The sequence below is a fragment of the Aspergillus bombycis genome, assembly GCF_001792695.1.
Source record: "Aspergillus bombycis strain NRRL26010 chromosome Unknown contig00004, whole genome shotgun sequence".
NCBI classification, from domain to species: Eukaryota; Fungi; Ascomycota; class Eurotiomycetes; order Eurotiales; family Aspergillaceae; genus Aspergillus; species Aspergillus bombycis.
In genome coordinates, this window is record NW_019170006.1 from 586,809 (window position 1) to 613,843 (window position 27,035).

The 27,035-nt window shown below is 47.6% G+C and overlaps 9 protein-coding genes across 9 annotated transcripts; 5 read left to right on the forward strand and 4 right to left on the reverse strand.

Annotated features, from left to right (window-relative positions):
- Positions 1-4,609: 4,609 nt before the first annotated feature.
- Positions 4,610-5,278, forward strand: ABOM_001228 (DNA-directed RNA polymerase core subunit RPC19; the record flags this gene model as incomplete). The annotated part of the gene is made up of 4 exons (XM_022528358.1): positions 4,610-4,735; positions 4,809-4,912; positions 4,993-5,069; positions 5,145-5,278. 4 exons carry the CDS (start codon positions 4,610-4,612, stop codon positions 5,276-5,278), a joined length of 441 nt encoding a protein of 146 aa, XP_022393906.1.
- Positions 5,279-5,801: 523 nt separating this feature from the next.
- On the reverse strand, positions 5,802-6,569 carry ABOM_001229 (putative NADH-ubiquinone oxidoreductase B14 subunit; the record flags this gene model as incomplete). The annotated part of the gene is made up of 4 exons (XM_022528359.1): positions 5,802-5,921; positions 6,046-6,192; positions 6,362-6,423; positions 6,527-6,569. The coding sequence occupies 4 exons, from the start codon at positions 6,567-6,569 to the stop codon at positions 5,802-5,804; spliced, it is 372 nt and encodes a 123-aa protein (XP_022393907.1).
- Positions 6,570-7,043: 474 nt separating this feature from the next.
- loc1 lies at positions 7,044-7,752 on the forward strand (the record flags this gene model as incomplete). The annotated part of the gene is made up of 3 exons (XM_022528360.1): positions 7,044-7,322; positions 7,384-7,533; positions 7,609-7,752. The coding sequence occupies 3 exons, from the start codon at positions 7,044-7,046 to the stop codon at positions 7,750-7,752; spliced, it is 573 nt and encodes a 190-aa protein (XP_022393988.1).
- Positions 7,753-7,938: 186 nt separating this feature from the next.
- Positions 7,939-9,680, reverse strand: ABOM_001231 (putative hydrolase, alpha/beta fold family; the record flags this gene model as incomplete). Its single annotated transcript, XM_022528361.1, has 6 exons — positions 7,939-8,121; positions 8,176-8,304; positions 8,356-8,479; positions 8,542-8,622; positions 8,683-8,843; positions 8,901-9,680. 6 exons carry the CDS (start codon positions 9,678-9,680, stop codon positions 7,939-7,941), a joined length of 1,458 nt encoding a protein of 485 aa, XP_022393987.1.
- A 1,131-nt stretch (positions 9,681-10,811) lies between these two features.
- Positions 10,812-15,584, forward strand: ABOM_001232 (uncharacterized protein; the record flags this gene model as incomplete). Its single annotated transcript, XM_022528362.1, has 7 exons — positions 10,812-11,880; positions 12,439-13,559; positions 13,634-13,744; positions 13,803-13,820; positions 13,873-13,988; positions 14,040-14,692; positions 14,743-15,584. 7 exons carry the CDS (start codon positions 10,812-10,814, stop codon positions 15,582-15,584), a joined length of 3,930 nt encoding a protein of 1,309 aa, XP_022393986.1.
- Positions 15,585-16,076: 492 nt separating this feature from the next.
- Positions 16,077-17,374, reverse strand: ABOM_001233 (uncharacterized protein; the record flags this gene model as incomplete). Its single annotated transcript, XM_022528363.1, has 3 exons — positions 16,077-16,621; positions 16,671-17,271; positions 17,336-17,374. 3 exons carry the CDS (start codon positions 17,372-17,374, stop codon positions 16,077-16,079), a joined length of 1,185 nt encoding a protein of 394 aa, XP_022393985.1.
- A 505-nt stretch (positions 17,375-17,879) lies between these two features.
- Positions 17,880-19,839, forward strand: ABOM_001234 (Hsp70 family protein; the record flags this gene model as incomplete). The annotated part of the gene is made up of 5 exons (XM_022528364.1): positions 17,880-17,969; positions 18,021-19,255; positions 19,313-19,373; positions 19,425-19,572; positions 19,640-19,839. 5 exons carry the CDS (start codon positions 17,880-17,882, stop codon positions 19,837-19,839), a joined length of 1,734 nt encoding a protein of 577 aa, XP_022393984.1.
- Positions 19,840-21,069: 1,230 nt separating this feature from the next.
- Positions 21,070-21,695, reverse strand: ABOM_001235 (histone H3 family protein; the record flags this gene model as incomplete). The annotated part of the gene is made up of 2 exons (XM_022528365.1): positions 21,070-21,416; positions 21,494-21,695. 2 exons carry the CDS (start codon positions 21,693-21,695, stop codon positions 21,070-21,072), a joined length of 549 nt encoding a protein of 182 aa, XP_022393983.1.
- Positions 21,696-22,436: 741 nt separating this feature from the next.
- On the forward strand, positions 22,437-23,244 carry derA (putative ER-associated proteolytic system protein Der1; the record flags this gene model as incomplete). The annotated part of the gene is made up of 2 exons (XM_022528366.1): positions 22,437-22,625; positions 22,696-23,244. The coding sequence occupies 2 exons, from the start codon at positions 22,437-22,439 to the stop codon at positions 23,242-23,244; spliced, it is 738 nt and encodes a 245-aa protein (XP_022393982.1).
- Positions 23,245-27,035: the final 3,791 nt, after the last annotated feature.

Sequence of the window (27,035 nt, forward strand, 5' to 3'; positions counted from 1 at the left end):
TGTACTCAATTAATGTCTCGATACATCTGAGAAGATCCAATTTGATCACCTAGATATGAGTGATGTTACAACTCCCCTATGAAACAAAGGTTGAAATTTCCTCCTCCCCCTTCCTTCACACAAGAAACTAAAGTAAACAAACAAACAAACAAATAAATAAATACATAAGGTGTGACATGGCTTATAGTCAGACCCAACTCCAAAATTTTTCTCCCTCTGTGTCAGGTAATAATAACAGCAAACTTTAATACCAGAACAAAATGAAACCAAGTCAAACCAAGCAAACACCCCCTTTGAACTATTAGCCTCCAGTAGCACCCAAAGAATCTGCGACACAAGCGTCCCTCACCAACCCGATTGTTATCCACTGGCGCCAAACTGGTGGAAACAATAGTCCCTTCCTGTTCCATGAAAGCTGTTGTAACTTATCTCCGAGGAAATTTTGTGCCCCTTCCCCTCATGGCCCTTGCAACTCCTCATGGGTATGTATGTATGTGGGTAGTACTACGACTAGTAGTACACACAGGACCTGGGAGCCGACTTAGCTGACTTGGAAGTGATTTTCTTTTCTTTCTTTATATTGACAGCCCGGGAACTATATCATCTGCCATCTATTTCCTTTTATTTCGTACAGATGTGATGGGTCACATTTTTTCCACGTTCTTCTGACCTTTTGTTTTTGTCCAGTTCCATAGCGTTTGACATTTTCCGGTTTATCTTCTTCACCTCCAACACTACCTAATTCAATGACATGAGAGGAAGAGAGAGAGAGAAAGAAAAAGGTTCAACTTTGTATTGTCAGGACTAGGCCCCGATCAGCCAACAGATAATTACCTACCTAAGACAGGAAGACGGCACATCTTCCGGCAGTCTGGAGTTACAAAGTACCGCAGTGCCACCAAACATTGGCTATATTAATAACAGTTCCCACGATCTGCTTTGTCTCCCGATTATCACGCGGAAAGTGGAGCGTCCTGGCTTGCGGGCGTCACATTGTGACATGCCCAGACGGGTCAACAGTTACATTGATAGTATGAGAATAGTCAATACAGCTCCATTCCTCCAGACTTATCGGTCAATCTATTATGTAGCATCCAATGCCGGAGTGTCTTAGCAATTTACCTAGGCAGAAGGAAAAAAAAAAATTTTTTTCTGCTCCGTCAGCCTTCTCCTATACCAGTCATCAATGACCTGGCCTGCCTCGTCATCACTTACATGTCTCTTCAGATCCTCAACAAATGGACTATGATCGTCCCTGGATTAACCTCCGATCACTCCGTATTGGTCTCCATTACCCAAAGGTTACAATGGGATCGGCTTGCCTATCCTCGATTTGACAGGGAGTCTAGTTAAGGGCCTGAGCGGCTGCAAAGTATCTGGATTAGTTAGACATTCAGGGCTGTCATTATTAATTGATTATCCTTGTTTTGCTTTTTTCTTTATCTCTCTCTTTCTCTCTTTTTTTTTCCCTTTGGTCTTTCTGTTTCCCCATTCAGCTTTGTTCCATGGTAACGGTCATCTACTCAAGACCTTGTTTGAAATTAGCTCAACCCTCATTTCACCGTCAAAGTTCCCTAAACCTAAAAGTATGAAGAAGGGTTTGGTTGATCACAGTACTACTATATCCCCACCATATTGAATTTCAAGGCTGGTACCGATATGATCTTACTGTATCTACTTCATTGCCCCCAGCCCCAGTAAGCTATGGGACTATTCCACTGTGAAACTACCTTATCAGCCCAACTCTGGAGCCGAAAGCGATGGGGAAAATCTATCTCTGACATTTATCCCTTAGCGATCCAAGTCACGAGGGAGCGATATTAGCCGATGCATGGTGAAAAAACCGCCAAGCAAAGACAAAGTGAGAGTCTTTTGGAGGGTCTAGATGATAGCTGGGTAGATATTACCTCGTGGTGCCTCCTCGATAAGAGCTTATTCCCGCAAAAGTAAATACAGACCGCTTCAACTAAGGAGCCAGAATCGCATGGATCCCTGCATTGGTTGCAGCACCAATTGCTGACTCGTGGGTTAAACCCTGTCGAGAAGGTGGATTCGAGAAGTTAGTTTGCAGTAGTCGAGGAGCTGTACTGGGGGGAGGGGAGGGCACAGAGTTCATATGTAGTATGGATTATGGAGTCCTAATGTAGCAGCAGGAGTTGTTCTCCGTACAATGAATTGTTTAACTAACATTATTCGGTACAGGTACATGCAGATGCACAAGCTTGTGGTCGAACTGTATTGACATGGGCCCTGTGCCACGGGGCAGCATCGTGTATTTCTCAAGATGGAAACCCGATCGCCTATCTTAATAGTACTTTATCTCGAGCACGATTACCGCCGTATGTGGTATCATGGCGTTCCCGGGGGGGAGAAAAATTGGGACACCGGGGAATTCTCCTGCCAGTGGATTTGGTTTTCTGAGTAATCATCTCAAAGCCCTAAAAAAGAGTAATACGATCATACGCGATCAATTTAATTGTGTAATTATTGCTATAATATTAAAATTCTTCTGAAGATGGGGTTTTGATTCCTCTTTTTTTTTTTTTTTCGAGCTATGAAACTAGTTCGCCGTAAAGTAAAAGTCACGCTGGCGGACCCACGTGTCTTCCTTACAAATTAGATTTAAGGAACGAGCTGCCAGCCATTTCACGAACCACTAGTTTATGGGTCTCCAGAAATTATTGTTTTACTAGAGCACTCTCCGGAGTAGCTTCCGTGGATGTGCCCGTCGGGTCCAGATCAACTCTGACTTGGCCCTCTTGCTATGGTTCCAGGTTCATGACATGAACACGTTGACTCGACACACAAATCCTGCCACTTGCATACATGCTATACCGGATACTACCTACTATCTTTCCCTTGATCTGACGTCGGCTTGGAACATTCATGTGAATAGTTGAAAGATCGCAATGACGTGGAGAATTTAATTCTGTTACAGGAACCTCGCCAACCGGCCCGATATTTGCTCTCTCAACAAATCTATCGGATATTTCATTTAAATTTACTCATTTTATTACTTGGCTAGGTTCAAGGAGAACGAATGGGCCCCGAAGCTGAATCACTGAGTGAAGTTTGTTCGTCCTCATCCCTCGGAGGATACTCCGTCCTACGTATACTATTACGCACTCCATGAGATTTGCGATAGATATAAACGGCAATCTTGTTTCTGCACGGACTGTTCATCGGTTGTTAATATTATCTCCCATGTGGACTTGGAGGTGGTCTTTGCGTCAAGCGAGATGGCCCTCGGTCGATCGCAATAAACTTCTAGGTTCGTGGGAGCTGCCTAGAATTAGATGTCTATCCACCATCTCCCTCCTCCTTTTATGCTATATGGGATAACTCCTTACGGAGTACATCACCCGTTTGGTATGTCTTATTTTAATCTCAACGTTTCGGATTATTTCCTCAACCGAAGTTTATGGAAGAGCTTACTGAGTATCGCTGGGTGAGCTTTCCAACGAGTGGTTCGATATTGCGTACTCCATCCACATGTACCTAAGAAATGAGGTCCTCAAAAGTTTCATTTCGACCGATTCTTTATGGACGATCTGGGCTATTTTTAGGGTACGAACAGTAAGTAGTACCTATTTAGGAAATTGTAATATTCCCCGACCCATGGTGACAAAGAACCGCCCATATGAATCCTGAATGCTATATCACGGACCTTGACCGCGGGCGACGGCTCTGGAGGACATATACCACGACCCTTTAAGGGTGGCTGGGAAATTATGCGTAGATCGGGGCGTCTATCGACATCGTGATTCTCTCCCGGGTTTAGAGTTCGACCTGAGTCCTACTATTACAATGAACTCTTGGGTCTGATCATGTAAGGGCCTCCTTAGTCCGTAGTACTTCAAGTAATTGTGAAAGATCGCTGAGCCGCTATAGCTTCAAGATGCCACAAGCAGCGGCACGTCGTTCTACCCCAAATAGGCGTCTGTATCTGGTAGCTGAGACTTAACCAGACTGCCAAGGAGGGTTTTCGCATCGTACACTCGGTTCTGAGTAACCTACCTGTATGCAACAGACAAATAACCACTAAACTGTAGACTATGGCGGCAGAGACGATATCCCTCCATGAAGGATTCCAATAGCAAGCACACTACAGTTTTGGGGGAATCTGCGAGTGCGGCAACGTCGGACTGCTTTCTACAACTCAGCTGACATTTTTCACAGTAAACCTTTTGAACGGAAATCCATTCATGTTCGTTGTGGAATCTCTTAAGAATGATTTTGCCAAGAATAAAAAACCTCCGACCCGGAAGGCGGTCAACCCCTCTATCGATAACCGTTTTTCGCTTTTTTTCCCGCTTTGCGACGGGCTCGGCGTCAATTCTGATAGCTTCACAATTGAGGGACCGCGACCAAGAATATACCGCAAGAGATTTAGAGAGGAGCAAAAAGGCCATTTCAAAATCCTGCCACTTCCTGAGAACGTGCATTACAACCCCCTACCCGGTACCGTGCTCAACGCAATTACCTGAGCATCTCGTTCCAAGAAATCCCATTCTACCTTGTCGCCAGCAAATCCGAAGTTGACCTCACAACTTCTTCTCGAGTGTCACTGCTCTCCTCCGCCCGTGCAACCCTACGTACGATATCCGCCATGCCTGCCTCCGTGCACTCCCAAGACCAGGACCAGTCCATGATGGACGCCACCGCCGCGGCACCTCAAGAACAAGAGCAGCAGGTCGAGCAAGAAGAAGTGTTGGAGGAAAAGCGGATCACTGTCGTTCGTCTCTCTCGACACTTGAATTTCGCCTAAAGAAAGTGAAGATGTCCATTGCTAATTCATAAAATGACAGCTTCCCGGAGCTACCGAGACAGCAGCCTCTTTCCAGTTTGACGGCGAGGGTCATACATTGGGTAATGCGCTACGATATGCCATCATGAAGAAGTATGTACTACTGTTCATTATTTCTGCCGTTGACGTTGTCTTTGGCTGTTGTGCCGGTTTTTATATATGGGATGGCTGACAACTTGGAATAGTCCTCAAGTTGAATTCTGTGGATATACTATTCCCCATCCTTCGGAGACCAAGATGAACCTGCGTATTCAGACTTATGGTATGTTTGACTGTCCTCGTTCGTGGATTGCTGCCTTGCTTGTCTCTTCTCGACAAAGCTAACCTTGGAATCCAGACACAACGAACGCAGTGGAAGCACTGGAGAAGGGCTTGGATTCCCTGATGGATTTGTGTGATGTTGTTACGGACAAGTTCACCGCCTCTCGTGATGCCTTCAATGCCTCTCAGGCTGATAAGATGAGCTCTTGAAACTTTTAAACATTTTCTAACGTGCATTTACTCTGATTTATCCGGTTTGGGGTGTTTGTATGGCGTTGTGTACACTTAGATAAAAGTTTTGCCGTTGGGTTAAGCATTATTTATGCCCTTGCAGCAACTCAGCCATTGTTATTATAGACTATTGATACCATACGCTATGTATCAAGAACATATGGGTTCGGTGACATTCTTATGATTCACACAGCGTAGGGCTTTTTGGATAACATGGTACATACAAATTCCGGATAGCTGTAAAGGGGTGGACCTTAGCTAGTAGAGTCCAATGTTGCCGACATGTATCTTCTCAGATTTGTTAGGTTATCGGAGCTTGTGAGATTGATTATGGGTGCTTTCGCACCTAACTTGGCCACACCTACACTACATCTATTAGAGACCGGTGAACTTGACAAATCCGACGTTAGCTACTCAGACAATATTTACATAACACTCTATCGGTGCAACCCCCGAACCAAGGTAGAAATTTCAATGCAAAGGTACTCAAGAACAGTTCAAATCAATTGCGGCCTTCCAAGAAGCCCGAGATGAAGTTAGGAGGTAGGCGGGCACCGGGGTCTTCCTCTGGACGGAAGTACTTCATCACATGAGAAAGCTGCTTCCAGTAGTTAAGAGTTTCCTAAAGCGTAGAAAGAAGCATCAGTATACTTGGTGCCCATTGGAAATATCATGATTGCAACGGGCCAAGCGCAACTGTGCACTCGGAACCACCACATCTCGGCAAAGACCAAACTTGAACTAACCTGGAACTCAGAGTGGCTCTGGAACAGCAGGACATCGACAGCACCGAGTTGCTTCACGTAGCGGTGCTTCTCGAACTCCTGGCGGACCTTGGTGCGGATGGCGGAAACGGGCATGTTCAGGGAGTACATGGTCTGGATCTCGGGGGACTGTTCGGTTTAATGGGTTCCATGTTAGTTTTTTTTCGCACTTGGGGATAATGATGCGGTACGATCTTAGGTCGAGCGACTAGGTTCATCTGTGATATCGAACGTCGGGAACCCTCCACGACTACCCACGCCAGAACACCAGCAAGGACAAGAATTGGGGTTCACTGACCGCTCTAAGCCATTCTCTGTAGGACTTGAGGACACGGGCCCTGGCGTCGGTCCAGTTGACAGCTGTTGGAGGCGAGATGGTTAGCTTTGCATTTTCGTCCATTGACATCGCGGCAATTTCTAAAGGTCGGACCGGCTCGGTCTGCTGGGAGTAAAGTAGACGTACAGGAGCGCGTGCGCTGCGCGAGATAGGTGGGATTGATGGTCATTTTGAAAATAGGTGAGTCTGCAACCCCAAGCCGGGCACTCGACAATGGCACACTGGGAGGGGGGGAGGGGAGAGACGCTGGGAAAGAGGGTCGACGTTCCTTTCGGGCTTGGGTTAGCGTGACGATGAGATGGGATGGTGGAGGTCGGATCAATGCTCTCGGCGGGATCCTTTCACCGCCTGCCTGTTTCAAAAAATTTCTGCGCCGTTCTCTCTTTGCGAAACGGGCGCTGGTCTTGCATTCTTTCGTTTCGTTTTTTCTTCCTTTTTGGCTTTTCCCATTGGACTGTTGAGTCTTATATCACTGCTGGGGTAGTTTAGTCCTATTGTTGTCGATCCAACGTTGTTCAATTCATCGTCCTATCTCGCTTGTGGCGTGACTTGGTTGAGAGTCTTTCTTCATCGCCGAGTCTCTTTTTGAATCCCCACGTGCATGCGATAACCTCATAGATACTCCTGAAAATCAAAAAAGAAAATGGCAGCAAAACCGGGCTCGGCCAAGTCCTCGGGCAAAGACTCGAATAAGAGCAAGCCTCTTTCCTCGGCATCAAAAGTGAGCAAGAAAGCCGTCAAGCGCCCGCCGCCAAAGGAAGTTAAGTCGAAGGCGCGTACCGAAGCCAGTCAGCTGAAGAAGACGAAGAAGAGAGAGTATACGGAGGAGGAATTGGACCTGCCGAAGTTGAATGCAATCACGCCTGTCGGGGTGGTGAAGCCTAAAGGGAAGAAGAAGGGAAAGGTTTTTGTTGACGACCAGGTATGTCTATGGGTGGTATGGTTCCTCGCCAGTATACCTCGTTACTAATGCGCTTTCGCAGGAGGGAATGGCTACCATTCTTGCTATGGTCAATGCCGAGAAGGAAGGGCAGATTGAGTCCAAGTTGCAGAAGGCCCGTCAGCTAGAGGAGATCCGAGAAGCGAAGAGAAAGGAAGCCGAGGCTAGGCAGGCAGAGAAGAAGAATAAATTGGTGCGTTATATTGCTCCGAAGATGTGTTTTCTTCCCCAATGAGGCTATAAGATACTAACGAAGATCGGCAAACAGGAGGATACTAAGGCAGCGATTCGTCAAAAGCGCAAGCGCAAGGGTGATAGCAACGAAGACACAAAAACTGATACCACAGCAGCTCGTACCAATGGGTCATCCTCGAAGTCTAAAGGGAAGAGGAAAAGTGTTTCATTTGCTTGAGATTTTCTGTACAAAAGTATTTCTGTCTATACCAAGTCTATGTATCTAGATGGGGTTTGGCGTTTCCACCGGTCTATGTTTTGACATGAATGGCAACTCATGACAATCTTCTTGCTTCATTAACTCACACCACTGAGCGACGGCTTCGGTCATTATAAGCTGCGATTGAACGATTGCTTCCTAAGCTTAGTTCAAAATTGCAGACGGAAATTCCAGTTTGCGACGTATGGGATTGAACTCCGGTTTTGGTGTTACATCGAGATTGCTAGTATGGTTGGCAACGTGGCCTGGAGCCTTCTCAGGGTTCTCGACCAAGAATGGGGTTTCAAGGTCGACTTCCTTGGCCATGAGGTTTAAGAAATTGGTCACCTGTTCAACGTGTTAGGCGTGGAAGAGCAGCAGTAATGGTAGGCAACAACTTACTGGCTTCACAAACCATCTACTGCCTCCAAGTTCAAACCAGCCAAGATGCCCACCCCAGGACGTCGTCATCATAACACCATAAGGGGTTTGCCCAATTTCCTGGAAAGGAAGTGCTTTGACAGTAGCAATCTGTTGCTCGTCAGCGCATGAGAGTAGTCAAATCCAGCGTGTCAAACTCACGGGGTCATCTTCAGCTTGCACAGCAAAAAAGGGTATCTTAATAGCAAGCAGCGAATCAACGGATGAAGCATCACGATAGTAGGCACCCTCTGTTGGGTAACCCCATGACGCACATTGCAAAGCCCTAATACGAATGGAGAGGTCAGGAACCACCTCAAGATAATATCACATAGCGGGGCCGCTCACCGGTCAAACTCATGCAAGTATTTAGTACTCCGAACTGCATCAATATCAACTCGAGGATTCTTGGAGACCTCCTCTACGTGGCTAATGACGTTGGCTGTTAGTCGACCAGCAGAAAATCCGGGTATACGAAGGACGGCCTACTGTTCAAAAAGTCGTTTCATGTTTGATCCCATCACCTTGCTGTAGACCTCGAGTCCTATCCAGCTGCTTTGCAAACTCACGGAGCTTACTTCTAGGTTCCAAGGGCTTGCGCAAAGTACCGCGGCTTTCAACTGGCAAGCTTCACCTTCTTCGCCCAAATACTATACGAGTCCAATCCATCAGGATACAGCCGGCAAGCTACGCCAGAGATGACTTACATTGGTGAGGATATTTGCGCCGAGGGAGAACCCGATCCCAAACAATGGCCGGTTCGGGAAGGTCTTCCGGAGCCACTTGACAGCTTGACGGACATCCCACGTGGCACGGGCATTATACAGCACGCCGCTGGTTATCTTGGTTTGAGCACATCCCCTAGAATTGATAACACACGCTTCCCATCCTCCGTCAGCAATGAGAGGTGCCACGACATGGCGCAGGTAAATCTCGTGTGAACCACCACTCAGACCATGGAGAACAACAAGCATGGGTTTCGTATCATCTGAAGGAAGCGCTTCGAATTCATCTGCCGCGAAGAACGCTGTCCTTTCCGGCAAACCCGATGGTTGCGTGTATTTTCTCTCCTGATCCGTCAGTTGACTATCTTTGGGAGTTTCGAATGGATCGACGACGAAATCCACCGCAAAATGCCCGCTGAACATCGGGTTATCGGCTTCAAACATCCAGCGCTTATAGTATACAGGAACGTCATCAAATTTCGCCGTGGTCCAGGCCGTCTGGAGATGACCGTTGAATAAAAACGGGTTGAGCTGACATGTCTCTGGTGTGGCGGTACGACAAAGATCCGTCAATGTAATCTGTTGTTTAGTTCCTTTCCCGACTTTCTTCAGAATTAAGTTATTGTCTTTTGAGTGGAAGAATGAAACACGGCCACTCGGACGCAACCATGATAGCATGCCCATTACGAGCAACCCTGACAGTAGAATTGGCACCGAAAAGGAGGTCAAGAGAGTAGTAGCGGAGGTCTCAGCAGATGCCATACGGGCTCAGGGTAAGGAGATTTATCATAACCCGACCACCCTTGTAGATAATTGATATCAGTGGGAAACGGAGAGAAAGAAAAGAAGAAGAAGAAAACGAAAAAAAAAAAAATGAAAAATTAATTAGATGTCGGAGCCCTTCCAATAATTGTTCTAATTATATTTATTCCCAACAAGTTCTTTTGCGCCGGGATTCATGTGCCTCGGCATCATTGCCCGATAGGGGAATGCATGACATAAGCACCTTATCTCGCTGCTAGTGACCATGCTATGCCTTCTCGGGTATAGTCCGATGTTGATCAGTCAGCCTCCCGATGACTCAGCGCGTGATGTACGTCATGGTCCTCATGGACATCACGAGGCTCCCAAAAGGATTGTCAGTTGACAAGAGTTATGGCGGCGTTTGTGTCTCTTTCCTGGTCAGGCTAGCTGGGTTGCAAGCACTCTTCAGTTCAAATCCCCTGGCTGCAATTAAGGGCATTCTTGAGGTTAGGAATCGAGAGATGTGTGCAGTTTTTGCGGTTACCAGCCTGATGCCGGATGCGGAAGCCAACTATAGAATGGAACATAGCATCATAGACCTCTTCAACTTTAGCACCCACTTTCTAAAATTTTCTCTGGCAGGAATTTTGATACAGTACCAGTCAGCAGGCTCTCCTGTTGAACTTCCTTTACTTACACTAGATCAGTCAATACCGAATCGGTATGTAATTCTTATAACAGCCATTACACTGTGACCCTGCCGCGTGCGCCGTTTGCGTGCGAAACCGAGAGCATTCGTGTGGGCTACTTCAAGGTCAAGGGTCCTTCCTTCTGCACACACATACTCTCTCTCTCTCTTCCTCTTTCTCTTTCTCGTAGAGTCGCCTTTTTATCACACGGTACGCTCCCAGTCCTCTTATTATACGCCATGAGACTCCAGCTACAGCAAGAAACGATTTGGCTTCCCTCTCACCTATGAGTCTCTGTCAATTCCTAGATACATACCCCCATACAAAAACCTCAAAAATCCGAGAACAACTCAGGAAGGCCCTAGTTCTCGGTACAGCCTATGGTCAAGATTCACCGTTTTCCACCGATATGGCAGATGGTCTTCGTCGTGCTGGAAAAAGATTAAAAACTCTCACAAAGATGCATCTCTGGTCACGAAGTCCAGTCAGGTCAAATCCCGACTCCAGGAAGCGGTGTTACCTCCTCGAATTACCCACTGAGCTACTGCTAGAGATCGTTTCTCATCTACCTGTGCTGGCAGAAGCCTCTCTGGCATTGACGTCTAGACGTCTGTTTGCAATATCCGGTGCAATCCTGGACTCCAAATCATTGCATTTCAATCGGGATTTCGCACCACTTTTCCATCATTACCGAAATGGGCACAACTTCGTTACTAGCCGGTGGCAATTCGTTAAAGTGTTAGAAAACAATACATGGCGAGCTTGCTCGAAATGCTTGAAGCTACATCCACGAACTTTGTTCTCCTCACGAGAACTCAAACGAAAACCCGAGGAGCGGACTTGCGAGCTAGGAAATCTCGCAGGCATAGTCGACCTGTGTCCATGCAAGAAGCTAACATTTCGAGATAAAATGGACCTCGTCGAACTCCTGCTGATGCGACAGAAATCGATAACAGCCTTGACTGCACAATTTGGGACAGGCATCCAGGAACGTTTCTGCTGGCATACCTGCACCGAAAATTATGGCTCTACACAATTGAAGATTGAATTATTTCCAGAGTTAGACGAGAATGGCCAGTTGAAGATAAAAACGGAGTATCAATTATCAACGGGGTCAGGGCAGCTAGGGAAGGAAGAGTTTATCACACCTCGCTTTGGATGCGCACACCGATCAGTTGATCTCTGGCTCTCCAGCGTTTGCCAAACCACTATTTGCCGGCTGTATGACAGTTCCTGCGCTTCCTGTCAGCGAATATCCGTTTGCAACTCCTGTAATTCCTCGTTGAAATGCCCTCGCAAACAACCTTGTCATATTGACGAGAACTCCGGAAAAGCCACATATTTCTTTTGGACTGAGAGATCTCTTGGGGGGACATCCCCTATCCCGGACCAAGCATGGGCCCTGCAGAGAATCCATCCGGCAGAGAATACGATCGATGTGGACAACTGCAGCGAGTTATGTCCTTGGACCATCCGCGAACATCCTCTCAACGACCCCCCATCTCTCGAGATGGACATTCTAGAACCTGGTATGCAGAGCCAGTCAATGAATCAATTATACACATCGATTAATAGGATTTGAGTGTATGGAACGCGAGGAGAGGAAGGTTGGGTGGATCATGTCTAGCGAAAGGAATGGTTTAGGTTTTGTATAAAGGCGCTATTTTGAGATTTGGCGGTGTTATATGACCCAACATTTTCTTTTCTTTGTTTGCGTCGTTGTCTTTGACGTGTAATTACTTCTTATTGGTTTAACTCTTTATAAATACTAGTAGTATACTAGAGGTCTAGAAATATACTTTGAACTTCTGGGGTGAATATATGTAAGAGCTGATCCAAGATAGAGGGTAATTTATGCCCTATTCAGCTAGGGTAGATACGAAACCAACGAGCGTCTATCGTCCACAGACAGTTGTCTATGAAATGGGCTAATAGAGAAGGACGATGGATGTTTGTATCGGATATCCGAGAGACTAGGGCTTCAAGTCTTTGTCTCTAAACTGACCGCCTTGGGGGTTTCTCCGAAGCCGACCTCAAAAGGGAAAAGCGGATTTACTAGTAATATCGCGATCAAACGCCCCCCAAAGGATATCATCAACTTCTACTTCTAAATGAACGAAAGCATAGACTCCAGGAAAAGCAGAGTGCAGCGATCACCACGAAGCATTATCTGCGTCCTGGGGCGATGAGCTATCCACCACCACCACCTCATAACGGACAATATCCTTCACAGTACCTGCAGCAGCCTCCTATTCAACCCCAGCAGACCATCCAGCCGCAGCAGCTACTGTACAATAATGCCCAACCGAACGTTTCGCCATATCAATATGGCAAGCCGGTCATTTATCCTCAGGTCATGATCCCGGCGTATCCCGCCTACACACACACGTATAATCAACAGCCACAACCACAACCACAACCACAACCACAACCACAACCTCAATCTCAACCTCAGTCTCAACCTCAACCTCAACTGCCGCCGCCGCAACCACAACCGCAACCGCAACCGCCGCAACAGCAATATGTAAACCCATCCGACTTGTTCAACACACCACCCCTCCCTTCGATATCACCCTCCCAATTTACCCAGAGGCCATCTCAATATGGTGGACAACCTGCGGTGTCTACCGCCGCAGCCAGTAGCCTCTCCGCTGCACTCACTACCCCCGCCGCAACGCAACCAACGTACTACACAGCTGCCGGCCCAAACCAAGGGAACCAGGTTTATAGCAAGCTCCCACAGGCCACACCAAATGCTACACCAAGTACAACACCGAAACCTACTCCGAAGCCTACGCCGAAACCCACACCAAAGGTTACACCAAAGACGATGCCCAAGACTACCGCCGCGATTGCACCAAATCCCCCAACTATTCGACCCCCACCTGTTACCGCAACTCCCCCGGCACTATCACCCAGACCTGTCCCCCAAGTATTGGTCCCAGCTCCTTCCCCGGAAATACAGCAGAAACTACAACGGCCGCCGGCCAAGAAGCAAGCGCAGCGACAAGCTGGCCAAATGGGCCCCCAAAAACCAGCAAAGCCACCCATCGACTACCAGGTCCTGCTCCTGGCGATGGCAGATGAATACCTCAATACGGCCCATAGTAACGGAACCATGGTCGCTTTGCTGAAACAGGAATTGGAAGTGGAAGAATACTATAAGTTGGTCGCAACAGGTCTTGGTTGCTTAGAAGCGGTGTTGAAGGTTGGTGTGAAATTTGCTTCGCTAATATCGATCTTACCTACTTCCGACTAACCGCTTTCTTTAAATCTTGTTAGAACTGGAGATTGCAACCTCGAGTCGAAGCGCTTGTGCGATTAAGGTATGCGCGCATTCTGTTCGAGGAGACGGACAACGATCTCGAAGCGGAGACCGCATTGAGCAAAGGCGTATGTCTAACAACCATGATATCACTATCAAGCCACACTGCTAACATTCTACTGATAGATTGACTTGTGCGAGCGGGTGAGTTACTTTGCGTTCAACTCTGTGTCCCTGGTTACTTACAATATCGCAGAACCGTATGCTGGACTTGAAATACAGCATGCAACATCTTTTGGCACGGATGCTCCACAAGACAAACCCTAAGGCCTCAATGAAAGCTGTGGATGGGATGATCCAGGATGTAGAAGCGTGAGTGACTTTCAAACTCGCGGTGCACAGGTCATAAGCTGACTAGCGTAGATATCGCCACTCTGCCTGGGAGTATGCATTTCGTTTCCTTCGAGTATCCCTCTCGCTGTCTTCCTCAGCCCACCAGGACTCCGTTGCAGCTCTGCAACATCTCCACAAGATCGCTAATATGGCCAACCGCAATGGCGATAAGGCTGTTTCGGCCATGTCGGCCGTCATCGAGGCCCTTGCACACCTCCAACACGGATCCGGATACGACTCCATTGAACAGGCTCAGCGCGCCCTGGCGGTAGCTCGGAGCCATCAGCTGAATGATGAGCTTCGTCATATACCGCAGCTGACGACACTGGTGCAAATGGTCGATATTTGTTGCAGCCTTCTTGAATATGACATCAATCAATCGTCACAGAAGCTGAAGAACTTACAAGACTTGATGGACGAGCGATTGAATGACCCCAACTGGCGTGCCGATGGATCGTTCTCCATACCTTTAAGCGGCAAATCGGCAGGACCATCGTCAATAGACACGGGGGACATTCTTCAGGTCCAGAATGGCACGTTGCTCTTGAGCTTTAATTGGCTACCCCAGCATGATCTTTACGCGCTTTGCTATTTCTTAAGTTCAATCACACTCAGCTGCAAGAACTCGTACGATGGCCGTAAAGCCGAGAAGTTCCTCCAGGAGGGGATACGCATGATACAGGGTAAGCACCACATCAACCTTGGTTATTTTAACGCTAACTTTATCGTCCAGGGAGCTTCAAATCGCCACAAGACATCACCGAGTCAATGGTCAATGCGAATAGGCGGGTAGAATGGCGCAGGACGCTGTACTGCAACCTCCTCCTTCAACAAGTTTTCCTTGCCTGTGGCCGCACAGACTGGGACCTTGCCAGCAAAACGCTGAGGGACCTCCGACAAGAAGTCCAAGAGCTTGGCGAGTGTCTACCTGATACTGTCCAATGTCTGATGGAGTACGCTGCGGGTACCATTGCACAAGCAACTGGCGATCTGAATGCTGCCCTCGATGTTTTTCAATCCCCTCTTCTTTCGTTATCTCCATCGACGAGCAAAACAGCCCGCAATGACCCCCGGCGTGACATTGCACTTCTTGCAGCTCTCAACACCGTTCTCATACTACGTGATCCAACCCATGCATCACACTTTCAGCTCCCCAACATTCTGGCAACCGTTGAATCGTTTTGCAAGGGTAGCCCCAACAAATATATCCAAGCAGCTTACTATCTTGTATGCGCTACTGTACAGACCGAATCGACCATACAGACCAAGCAGTTTCTTCAGCAAGCTCTGCAGTCAGCCACAGCAATCAGCAATAGTCAGATTACTTGCATGACCCTAACGTTCATGAGTTGGAAGTATTTCCGTGGGGTTGTCGGTGAACAGGCCGAAAAGAGCGCGCGAGCAGGTCGTGCAATGGCAAAGAAAGCCAACGATCGACTTTGGGTCAGTGTCACGGACGAGATGCTCGCAGAAACTTTGGAGAGGCAGGGAAAGAATGATGAAGCGAAAGGCGTCCGCGAGGAGGGCCATAGAGTAATGATGGGATTGCCGTCAGCATTGAAAAAGCCCGCCTAGATCCTGAATCTTGCTATTCTCTTTTTCTCATTTTCTTTATTATACAGGTGTGACTTTCTGGGTCTAGTATATGATACCATTTAGGGTCTGAGGTGTATAGGGTATAACGGCGCAATGAAGACATACTAGACATCATTTTATGGCTTTCTTCGTCATGTTGTAGACATAGCATTCAAGGAGTATATTTTACGATTTTGGCCAGACTGAATTCCTTCAGCTTCTGGTGAAGCAAGTGATTCATACCCATAGGGCATGCGCAGCTCTATGGGAGTACACCAGCTACGCAAGCCGCTAGGAGTATACATATACTTCATGGCTTGTCTAAGCCGATCTTTTACTGGGTACCGCATCTTGGTTCTGCGGTAACATAACAAACAAGTAAGGAAAATAATGAAGCAATTGCCCATGGATGTGAAAACTTTCTCATGCTGTCCTTGAACCCCCATCCAAATTCCTACTTGAAACGCGAAGGCACAAAATCGGAATTGCATATTACCCTTCTGTTGCCAGTGAATCAACCTCTGCTTTCAAGTTTGGAGGCAAACTCTCATATCCTTGGATCACAAATACTGCCCTTTGGATCGGAATATAATTTTGCGCCCTGGGGTCCAAGCGAAACAAGGCCGGAAATAAAACCAGAAGGAACACACCAATAGGTGCATCATCCTGCATACTCGCAAACCTCGCAGCCTGAGGGTTAATCGTGTGGTGAGTATGGGCATCCATGATTGTGAAATGACTCAAATAACCCTTGTTGATAATTAGAGGTAGGGCCTCTCGAAATCGTCCCCACTTGTATTGTTCCGGCGAACAGTTCAATTTCAGCGCAAGAGCTGCAATTTGTGGTAATACCTGTTGTCCGAGTCTTCTAAACTTTTGGTCCCAATCAAATGTTTCCTCAAAGCTGAAGCAACTGAAAAAACCACGCAAATACTCGGCCAAGCCAGTGCAGTGTTGAATAGCTCTATCCTTGTGACGTTGAGTTGCAGTGTAAGCCCTCACTGTATTTGACCGCCAGAGATTGATACTTTCAATATCTACAAAGATAAGCAACCGCCTGTATTCAATAATTGAGGGTGCGCCAACCTTTTTTCGGTTCCAGCATCGACATCCCTTCATGAAGGTGTTCCATGAGTTCTTGATCCGCTGGTGGTGCGGCGAATACTCTAGGTTCGAGTATATATTTTCGAATAACACAGAAGCTAATCCATGTCAATATCTCATTTTGTGCGTGATCGAGATTTAATTGAAACTGGCTGTGAAAGGTAAGCATGTTTTCATCCATACCTCGGCGACGGACGGCATCATTAAAAGTTTCGTGGAAAGACTTGATATCAGGAAACCCTTCCACCCACTCGCTGAGGCTATCGCGGATTACCAGGAAATCCTCGGAAACAGTGGCATCACTGAGTTGATAGTCAGGCATAGATCTAAATATTCGAGTTTGAAGCTCGACCTCCAACTTCTGGATGCGTTGTTGTGCGGTTTCCAATTGCTGTCCCATCTGCTCAATCTCGTAAGCTTGCTGCGAGATGCGTTGGCTAACCAAGTTCACATCCTCATGGAAGGAGGCTGCATTTTGTTTCAATCTATTCAAAGCCCTTCGTGCCGGGTATTTGTTTTGGTTCGAGTCTCGCCAAGAGGTGGTGGTTGCCGGTACATTGCCGGCTAAAGAATTATTTTGATCCTAAAGGACGGTTTATTACCTCAGACTCCTGGAGAAAGACCTTGCGACCGAGAGGTATACATACACTGCAACTTTTGGTGATCGAGGAACTATTTGCATCCATGTGCTCTGTCACAACGACAAGGAGTCGAGGGACAAGGAGTCGAGGGACAAGGAAGGGAAGTAACAACCAAGACGAAGCGGAATGCTTGAGATTAGAATGGAAAGTCTTGATATTCTCAGTGCTTGATGAGGGATGACTATGTCGACGTGAAGCAATGCAGTGAATGAACTATTCTCACTAGTAATTGTTTCATGAGATGAGAGAGTGATCAGAGCAGGAAATGAGTGTTGTTTTGGTCTTACTGCAATCTATGTTGTGTTTGACCACAACCACTATGCCCTTGTTCACTTCATTTGGCTACTAGTAACACACATAGCAGCTTTATATTAGCTCCTCTGTCCATCCCACTACTCTTCACCTCCACTGGTGGGTATTTCAAATTGGCTGGCTTACAGCTCACCCTGACCTCATTAAGCAACTACTGGAAGGAGAGACACTTTACTGCACTTCGACATACTTACTTCTACTGCATATCCATTGAAAGCAGGGCTCTATTACGTGCGACATGGGAGATACCTCTATTGGAAATAAAATCGTTGTGGCTGTGGATTTCGGTACGACCTACTCAGGTGTTGCGTGGGCCTCAGCGAACAATGTAAGTTACCTTTTCCTCCACACTTTGCCCTTGTATTGACAATTGTTCAAGCCTGAGAGGCATCATGTTATCAATCAGTGGCCGCAGAGTCCTTCTACTTCTATCGGTGGAATGACAAGCGAGAAAGTACCGACTGAGGTCGCATTTGAGTACGGGGAATCTGGGCCGACTTGTTTGTGGGGGTTCCAGATTTACGATAGCATGCCCCGTATTCAATGGATCAAACTTGGATTTGCTGCTGATCAGAAACTTGGGTTGGCTTCACGCCTTTCCTCCAAATACCATGACTGCCGTCGAGTCCCCGAGCCATACCACTCTTCGTGTGAAGATGTGGCGACAGACTACCTCCGGTGTTTGCATATGCATATCACCGAGACTTTGAAGTCCAAGATGGGCTCTTCATTCGACGGTATGGGCCTGGAGTTTGTTCTAACTGTTCCAGCAATGTGGCCCGACAAAGCCAAGGTGACCACACTTCGATGTGCAGAACATGCAGGCTTTGGTGAAAACGGTACAATACGTCTAATCTCTGAGCCTGAAGCCGCTGCAATCCATGCGTTGAGTGTATCTAATCCTCATGGGTTAGATGTTGGCGATACTGTTGTTCTCTGCGATGCGGGCGGTGGTACGGTTGATCTTATAACATTTTCAATCGTTGAACGGGAGCCTAATCTGCGTCTTAAAGAAGAAGCTTCCGGAGATGGCTCACTCTGTGGCAGTACTTTCTTGAATAGGCGATTTGAAAATTTCCTAGAGAGCCGATTATCCTCAATCCCAGGATGGGGCCGTGATACACTAGACGAAGCAATGCAACGCTTCGAGATGGTCATCAAGAGAACTTTCTGTGGAGATGTAACCCAGGATTCTATGATACCTGTTCCCGGAATTGCAGATGACAGCGCCATCCATGTTCATCGAGGTCGCCTCAGGGTAAGCGGACAGGAGATGGCTGACCTGTTTAAGCCCATTCTCGAAGAGGTTCATCATCTGGTGGATAACCAAGTGAAGACCTCGAAGAAAAGAGTGAAAGCAATATTCTTGGTTGGGGGATTGGGACAGAGTCCGTACCTTCGCAGGTATCTTCGCGATGCTCTTCCTCAATACATGGAAGTACTGGCTCCAGTTGATGGGTGGACTGCCGTTGTTAGGGGCGCTTTGGTGAAGTCTCTTGGGGAGATATCTCCTTTAGCGACCAAAGCCTCAGTTGAGTCGCGGGTGGCCAGAAAACATTATGGGATGATCTCCCAGACGAAGTATGAGAGTGATATCCACGACCGAAAGAAAAGGTGTGTGCAACTACGCCGTACAAGGTTCTAATTTACCTTCAAACTAAATAATGCTAGATACTGGAGTGATTTCTATGGGCATTATCGCATTCAAGTTATGAAATGGTTTATTCGGAAGGTGCGATAATATGCAAAATGCTGAGATAGTAACCACTAACGGACTTTCCAGGGAGATGAGATCAAAGAAGCCGAGCCAATTGTGACCTTCTGGTCTGAGCACCGACTGTGTAGCGATGGGCGCTTTGACTCAATCTGCGTCAACATTTATGAGCTGGATACCCCTGTCGAAGAGGCCCCCCCTTTTTACTTCAATCGCCGTAAGTTTAGACTCAGAGATACTGGCGTGGAAACTGCAGTCTACATCTATTAACTATTGTTTGTCAGGCATAAAGAAGCATGCGGTTCTGAATCCAGATTTGGATGCAATTGAAAGGGCTCGCATCCCAGTGCGTCTTGGTCATGATAGAGAAAAGTATTACAAAATCCATTATCAAATACAGGCAACTTATTTCTCTGCCCACTGTGAATATACCCTCTGGTATGAGGGTAAGAACCATGGAAGCGTGCGGGTCGACTACGCTTGATGAGCCCTCTCTCTAATTCCTGACCATGTTACTGCTTTAATCAGCACCAAAAACGTCTTAATTGACCTGCTTGCCTAATGGAGACATCCCGAAAGAGAAGAGAGAAGAGGGAGAAACAGAGATATGCAGGGTTCAATCGAGTTCGCTGAGAAGGATTCTATTCATGAAACCGGAGGCCATTTTCGTTTTCATCTAATTTTTTGTGTTTTGGGGGTTATTTTCTTTCTCTGCCATTTCATTTCTGAGAACCATCTTCTTTCTCATAGTGCCAGTGCTTTTGAGGATACTAAATTTAGAATATCCTGACATAATCTCTGCTATCTCTCTGCATTGCCGTACAGTGGGATGCCAAAAGTTTGAAACTATCCGCTTGACCGCCTAACATACCGCTATATTTCAACCCTATCAAATTCAGTGCTTGAGCCTACACACCTCTATCTACACATTAAATTATAGCTTCTAGAGAGGATATAGATATAAGTTATTGAGTTAGATAGCTGGTATAGTAATTATTAAGACCCAGGGAGGGAGTTTGCGAGATTTCTGCCACACAGAATAGTAAAATTAGGAAAGCGGTTAAACTGGGCAATAAATGGATGGTTTCAAACTTTTGACATCCCACTGTAATAAGTAGTCAAAATTTGACGGGCACCGAGTGATTCGATACCGTATACCCTAGAACAAGGTGTGCCTCAAAAGCATCTTATCTCGATGGCTTGGCCTGTTCTGCTGCTTAGTACCTGGCTGAGCGCTACGTATGCTACCTAGCGTATATAGGTTCTGCTAGGGTTCGTATCAATAGAATTAAGATTCCTTCCTTTAGGTATGCGATGATGACGTTCAGGGAAGTATACAGCTTCTCCTAACCTCCTTCCCCAAAAACGCGAAGAAATCCTCTCCGCAGACACCCATGTTCTATTATACACGGATTACACCACACTGACAGACCCTGCGGCCTTGACATGGACAATAAATCACAAATGGTAATCCTAACACAAACAATTCAGAAGACCTGCTCTGGACATAACTCCATAACCGACCATACGCCTGCAACCTATACCCCAACCAGTAAGATTCGGGAGGAAATTGCCGTTAGATATAAAAGAGGATGCCAAGATTGTGGAAAACTAGACAACAACGGAATTATAATGATCGAGATTCAAACTCTTCAGGTGCTCTCTCCACCGTATGCTTGTTTCTCTTAATTGCGCCTCGAGGACAAGCGCGCGTTCAGCCCAATCCACCCCATGCGCCACGGATTCTCCGAGCAAGTTGGATGTCCTTCTGCATGATGGTCACTCGCTTCGCGTGTATAGCACACAGGTTGGTGTCCTCGAATAGATGAACAAGGAAGGCCTCCGCGGCCTCTTGCAGCGCCATGATAGCTTGCGATTGCCAGCGCAATTCGGATCCCACATCTGCGGGGAGTAGATCCAATGCGACTTCGCGCACAAGTCTTGCGAATGGGAGTTTCCGTATAAGGAGGTCATAAGAGCGTTGATATTTGCGGATTTCCTTGAGGGCAACAGTACCCGGCTTGTAACGGCGATGACGGCCTTGAGGGGTAGGATCGCCAGCTAGCAGTATATCAGTATGATCGGCTCGTGGGTTTAGAGATGACAGCCGAATGAAGAGGGTTGATAGATCCACATACGTTGGATACCTGATTTTCTCGATGCACCAGCCGGTCGCTTCCCCGCTCTGCCGCCTCCAGTGGACTTGCGTCCTCGGGTCGAAGGCGAGGTTGTTGTAGCTGCACTGGATGATCCTGCAGCTGCGCTTTCTTTTCCGGCATCGTCCGCCTTTTCTCGCGGTGCGGCGATTACCTTGCGACCCCTTCCTGTCTTCGGTGGCATGGTGATGACAAGACTTGGGCGACTAGAAAGGGACTATGTTATAAATGTACAAGTAAGTCAGTTGGGATGTGAGGGAAAATTGTACAGGTGCGGATTTCCATGCGACCCAGTCGTTGGAGTTCACAAACACACACACACACGCACACACACACACACACTCTCTCTCTCTCTTTCAGATTGTTTGTTTTTGCGCCGACGTATGCAAAATTTCAGAACAAGAACTTAGATTTCTTTTGGGTTAAGGCGTAACCCCTCTTGTCACCCAATTGTGGCAGACGACAGCCGTGGGAAAGGCCCAGTCTTGTGAGGAGGGGTTCACTGCTCAAAAGAGGTCCACAGATAGGGAAATTGGGTGGTTGGAAGCACTCGATAGCCGACCTGGGCTTCTGATATGCGCCGCTTTGCCCAGCCTTCCGATTAACGCGTAGCGTGTCTCTTCCTCGCACAAGCGCGCGGCTGCCGTACAGGAAATCACGTGATGACGGTGACAGATGCCACCGCCCTTAAAAGTGGAAAAGGCCACCTGGAGCTCTTGGTCTCCGCCTTTCATAGTGCCGGGATATATATTGTCTGTTCCGCAGCCGACCGTTGATCACCTTTTGATAGCTATCGCTGTCCACACCGTCCTGCCGTCATCCTTCTCGCATCCCTATTCTACTGGTCAACACCGCTCGTAATTGCCTTTCAGCGATCATCCTGCAATAGTCTGGCGGCCCGCGACTCTAAATAACTTCCAGCGTGATGGCCGCCATCTGGGGTAATGGGGGCCAACCAGGGCAGTTTCCCCTCGAACAATGGTTCTATGAAATGCCCCCGGTGACGCGCTGGTGGACAGTAGCCACTGTAGCTACATCTGTACTAGTGCAGTGTCATATCTTGACTCCTTTCCAGCTATTTTACAGCTTTCGCGCGGTCTATGTCAAGTCCCAGGTATGTATATCACTGGCGAGTTTGGCGGGTCGCATAAAGAGGTGAGCGCAAGACGCTGACCGTATCGCAGTACTGGCGACTTCTTACAACATTTCTCTACTTCGGACCGCTTAGTCTAGACCTACTGTTCCATGTCTTCTTCCTGCAGCGGTACTCACGCCTTCTCGAAGAATCGTCCGGCCGATCCCCAGCTCGTTTCTCCTGGTTGCTCTTCTACGCTATGGTCTCCCTCCTCCTTCTTTCCCCGTTCCTCTCTCTTCCTTTCCTGGGCACAGCCCTCTCTTCCAGTCTGGTGTATATTTGGGGTCGCCGCAACCCTGACACCCGCCTCAGCTTCCTTGGTATCTTGGTTTTCACGGCTCCGTATCTTCCCTGGGTATTGATGGCATTCAGCTTGGTGGTCCACGGCATCGTGCCCAAAGACGAGATTTGTGGAGTGGTCGTTGGTCATATCTGGTATTTCTTCAATGATGTCTATCCGTCTCTTCATGGTGGCCACCGCCCCCTGGATCCTCCAGGATGGTGGATCCGGCTATTCGAGTCTAGGGCCAGCGCGGGAACCGATACGGCCAACCTGAACCGGGATTTCGCCGCCGCTGCGGCACCTGAAGTCCGATGAGATGTAAAACACCCGCGGACCAAGCTTGGGATCACGAGATCTACATAGCGTCCGGCAATGATGGGAGCACAGTGATCGTCTTTGGATCCTTTTTTGGGGTATACATTGAACTAGTACCGTTTGCAATCCTGTCGCATGCATTGGTACACAAGGTGATCCGATTGAAGTGGTGAAAATTGGGAGGGGGGAGCTTTTTAACACTCCCACTTCATTTTCTTATTCCTTCTTTAATCGACTGGGCGACTTGGAGATTGATGTGCAGCTGACTGGTTTCCTGGAGGCGGGCCATAGGACCTACAGCGAGGCCATCTCGCCAACCATCTAGGACGTTGATATCGCTTGTGGGGAGGTAATTGAAGCGGGAGGGGATGCTCAAGGATTATGTCACTAATCGTATGTAATCTGTAATCCATAGAATAGAGCAGTGATCAATGCGCAGTGACTTGATCGCTGATGTTGAGAACGTGGCCCCGTTGCGATTACTGTGCCGAGCCCATTTCTCATAAGTTTGGGGGGATATGTTAGTCAAGTTGAGGATGCTTGTAACATCTCCCACATCAGTTCCTCCTCCAAACAGTAGAGTGCCATGGACGTGCCTTTTCCCTACGACTTCCCTCCCCGCATCAGGACCTCCGCACTGCTCATGCTCTGGGTGACGTCAATTCCTGCCTCTTTCCGAATCCATTGCTGGGAAGAACTGATAAGCGAGGAAGCCACCGTTCCAAACTCCGTCTCACCCCGCCTTTTTGCTTCCAGGTGGCTTTCCTTGGCTGATGGATAGGGAAGTTATTGATTGGCGAGACTATTACTTTCCTGTTCTCCGGGATGCTACCAGGCAACTGAGTGGGTGCCAACTTTTGGCTAAACTGCGCCTTTTTAACCCCTCTAGGGTTGAGGCGGTGGGGGCGGGGTCGTTGCTCTGTAACTACGAAGAGACTTGAAATAGGTGCCGTGGTTCAACTATAAGTTGATTATCAGTATCCGGAAAGGGCGACTGACACTCAAGAAAATCTTGAGGCGATCTTTGTGGCGTGGAATTGACGATGGTCGAGCGGGAATTCTCAACGTAAGAATACGCCGATGGTTAGGGCTATTCTCAATTTCTCAGTCTGTTGTTGGCGGTACCTGTTTTCCACGACTTGGCGTTATCAATCGTTATGGGGTTATGTTACACGTGCTAGGATTGTTGGTTGGGGGTTAAACTGGGCATATGGATTCTGTTGCCCATCGACAAGACGCTATCTTTACCAGTAGACTTGGGCAACGCACAGATTCATGCTCCCAACTCTTGGATTGAGACCACCTCGTCCCTCAGATGAATCGAAACACTCCAGAAGATAAAGGCCCAAGGAGACTGAATGGCTCTCTGTCAGTCGCCAAAAAGATCCACTTGGCCAACGAGAAATCGGTGTGATTTGAAGACCGCGGGGGGGGGGGGGAAAGCCACCAATATCACCGCCTCCTGCATGCGCAATGGATCAAGTGGGTCAACACAAGCCCGCCGTTGACTCTTTTGGGCGACTATCTGGGACCGGTGGTTGGCTGGGCGGAGAGACTGAAAGGAAGGAGGGAAAATAAATAAAATGGACGGAAGAAAGGTAGGTACACAGTAAGTTTCTATCTTTAATAGAAGAGGAGCGGCCAAGTGGAGCAACAAGCATTGTCGGCCTGAGATAGAGAGAAAAACGTCTAACATACTGCTTACTCCTCCGTACTTCCCTACCAGGCAGTATCCGGCAGATTATAACCCCCCCCTGTCTGATGGACTGAGCTGACTGCATGAGAGGCACACGGTCAAACATTAGTCAAACGGATTTGACGCATCGTCGGGGCTTCGATAAGCAGGCAGTGGCTGTAAGCGGTTTGGCGCACATAGAGTGGGAACTGTGGAGCAATCGGCATCGGCGTTCGCTGCCACCGATCAATCTGATATCGTTCCAGAAAAGAACGGTGAACCGATAAAACACCAGGCCCAAGATGGGCACGAAGATTTCGCCGTACTCGTACCAGTGTACACTTCCACTGCTCTACTGTATCCCTACATAAGCGCTCGTCATGCGTGTTCTTTGCGTGGCGGGCAAAATTCTCAGCGAATCAGCGAGATTCTCCAACCACCCCTGGTCGAAAGTGATGAGCCACAGTCTATTCAACCAACGAGACCAGGTTGAGAAGATGTGATGGTTTTGGCCCTTCCCCCCTTGACGCAATCTTCTTGGGCTAGGAAGCGTTGTTGCCTAGCTATTGCGTATGGCGCTGTTATTGATGGCATTACGGAGTACGGAGGAAGCAAATGCGCATTGCAGGTAAAGCGGCTATTATAGGAGTAGGAGGATGTATAGAGGTCGGATACAGTCAGAGGTACCTATCCTATGTACTCCGTACATGTACGGAGTACTAGTCAGTAATACATCCACTATTTGTACCAATAGTCGGTAGGTTCGGTTCCATACTGTGTAGTACTAGTATCTATCACCTTTAATCTGCAAATATGATGAGCCTGAAGACTGAGGCAACTGACGCGAGAAGACCAAGTGGACCGTCTTAGGTAAGGTTAGTTGACGTGGTGAATATCCAATAACATCCATTCCAAACCATTGGCTTACTGCGCGTATATTTTCCTAATTTTAGTAAACCCTAATCATGGCTGCAGATGCGGTGTCATACAGCTTTGTGACTACTGCGACTTGTAGTAATGGATAGGGGCGCTGCAGGACAACCTGTGTTGGGTCTGACAATGCCAAGTGTTCGATGGGGTACTCGTTGAAAAGTTCTCTCTGATTGTGTTGAGGGGCATTGTTCTTCAAATTTTGAGTATTCTCTGTTCCTATGGAACTACTATTGGAATACGATTACGAACGGTCAACTCCGCTAGTAACGGTTACCTTGTCGACTCACCTCGCAGTAGCTACCAGAATGGGGGGAAGAAACAGTTTCAAGGTGCACTACGGAGTACTACATCCTCCGTACATCCCTCGATTCAGTCTTGTCGCAGCTACCGATCCAAAAATTAATTTGGCGCTATTGTAGTTTACATTGGCCAAGAGGAACTCAAAGGGTAGACTATCCCCAACGGATCATATTAAGGGAAGACGGATCAACCTGACGCGGGAAAATTAAGTCTTCTCAACTGTTTACGGAGTAAGTTCTCCGCGGTACGGTCGTCCTTTTGCATTTCCTCGGATCAGAGAACAGGCAACAACAATAGAGCAAGGAATACATACCTCATCATTACGGAAGCATCTGCGCATAGCCATTCTATCGATCAAATACCCGGCTGGATGGATTACTTACCCACGTCCCAAAAATAATCGACCATAAGATCTCAGTGGGAGAATTTTGGGACACATGGTGAACTGCGTAAGCTTCCCTTTCGGGTATAGAAAACGAAGTGCTCAAACCAAGACCATCGCCTTTCTTGGTTTAACGGGGCCATCCATGTTTCTTCTCCTTCATTTTTGATTTGTTCCTTTGATTATTCTACTTGGACCCCCACCCGTATACCGCCAATCACACTTATCTTTTCCTGGACTAAGCGGAACCGCCACACTGACCCTTATGGAGTTGCCAATGATTGGCGTCTCTTCAGAACACCACAGTTCAAAAGGTTAATTAACCTGCCTCTAGACAGTGGCTCTGGTTGGAACAGGTACCAAGAACACTCTGCCAGTTGGCTTTTTATTTTTATTTTTATTATTATTATTATTATTATTATTTTAAATAGATGTGGCTCAGTCTCGTTACGGTCATTCTCGCCAAGGCTTGCAAGGAGATAATGACATACCGAAAGATGA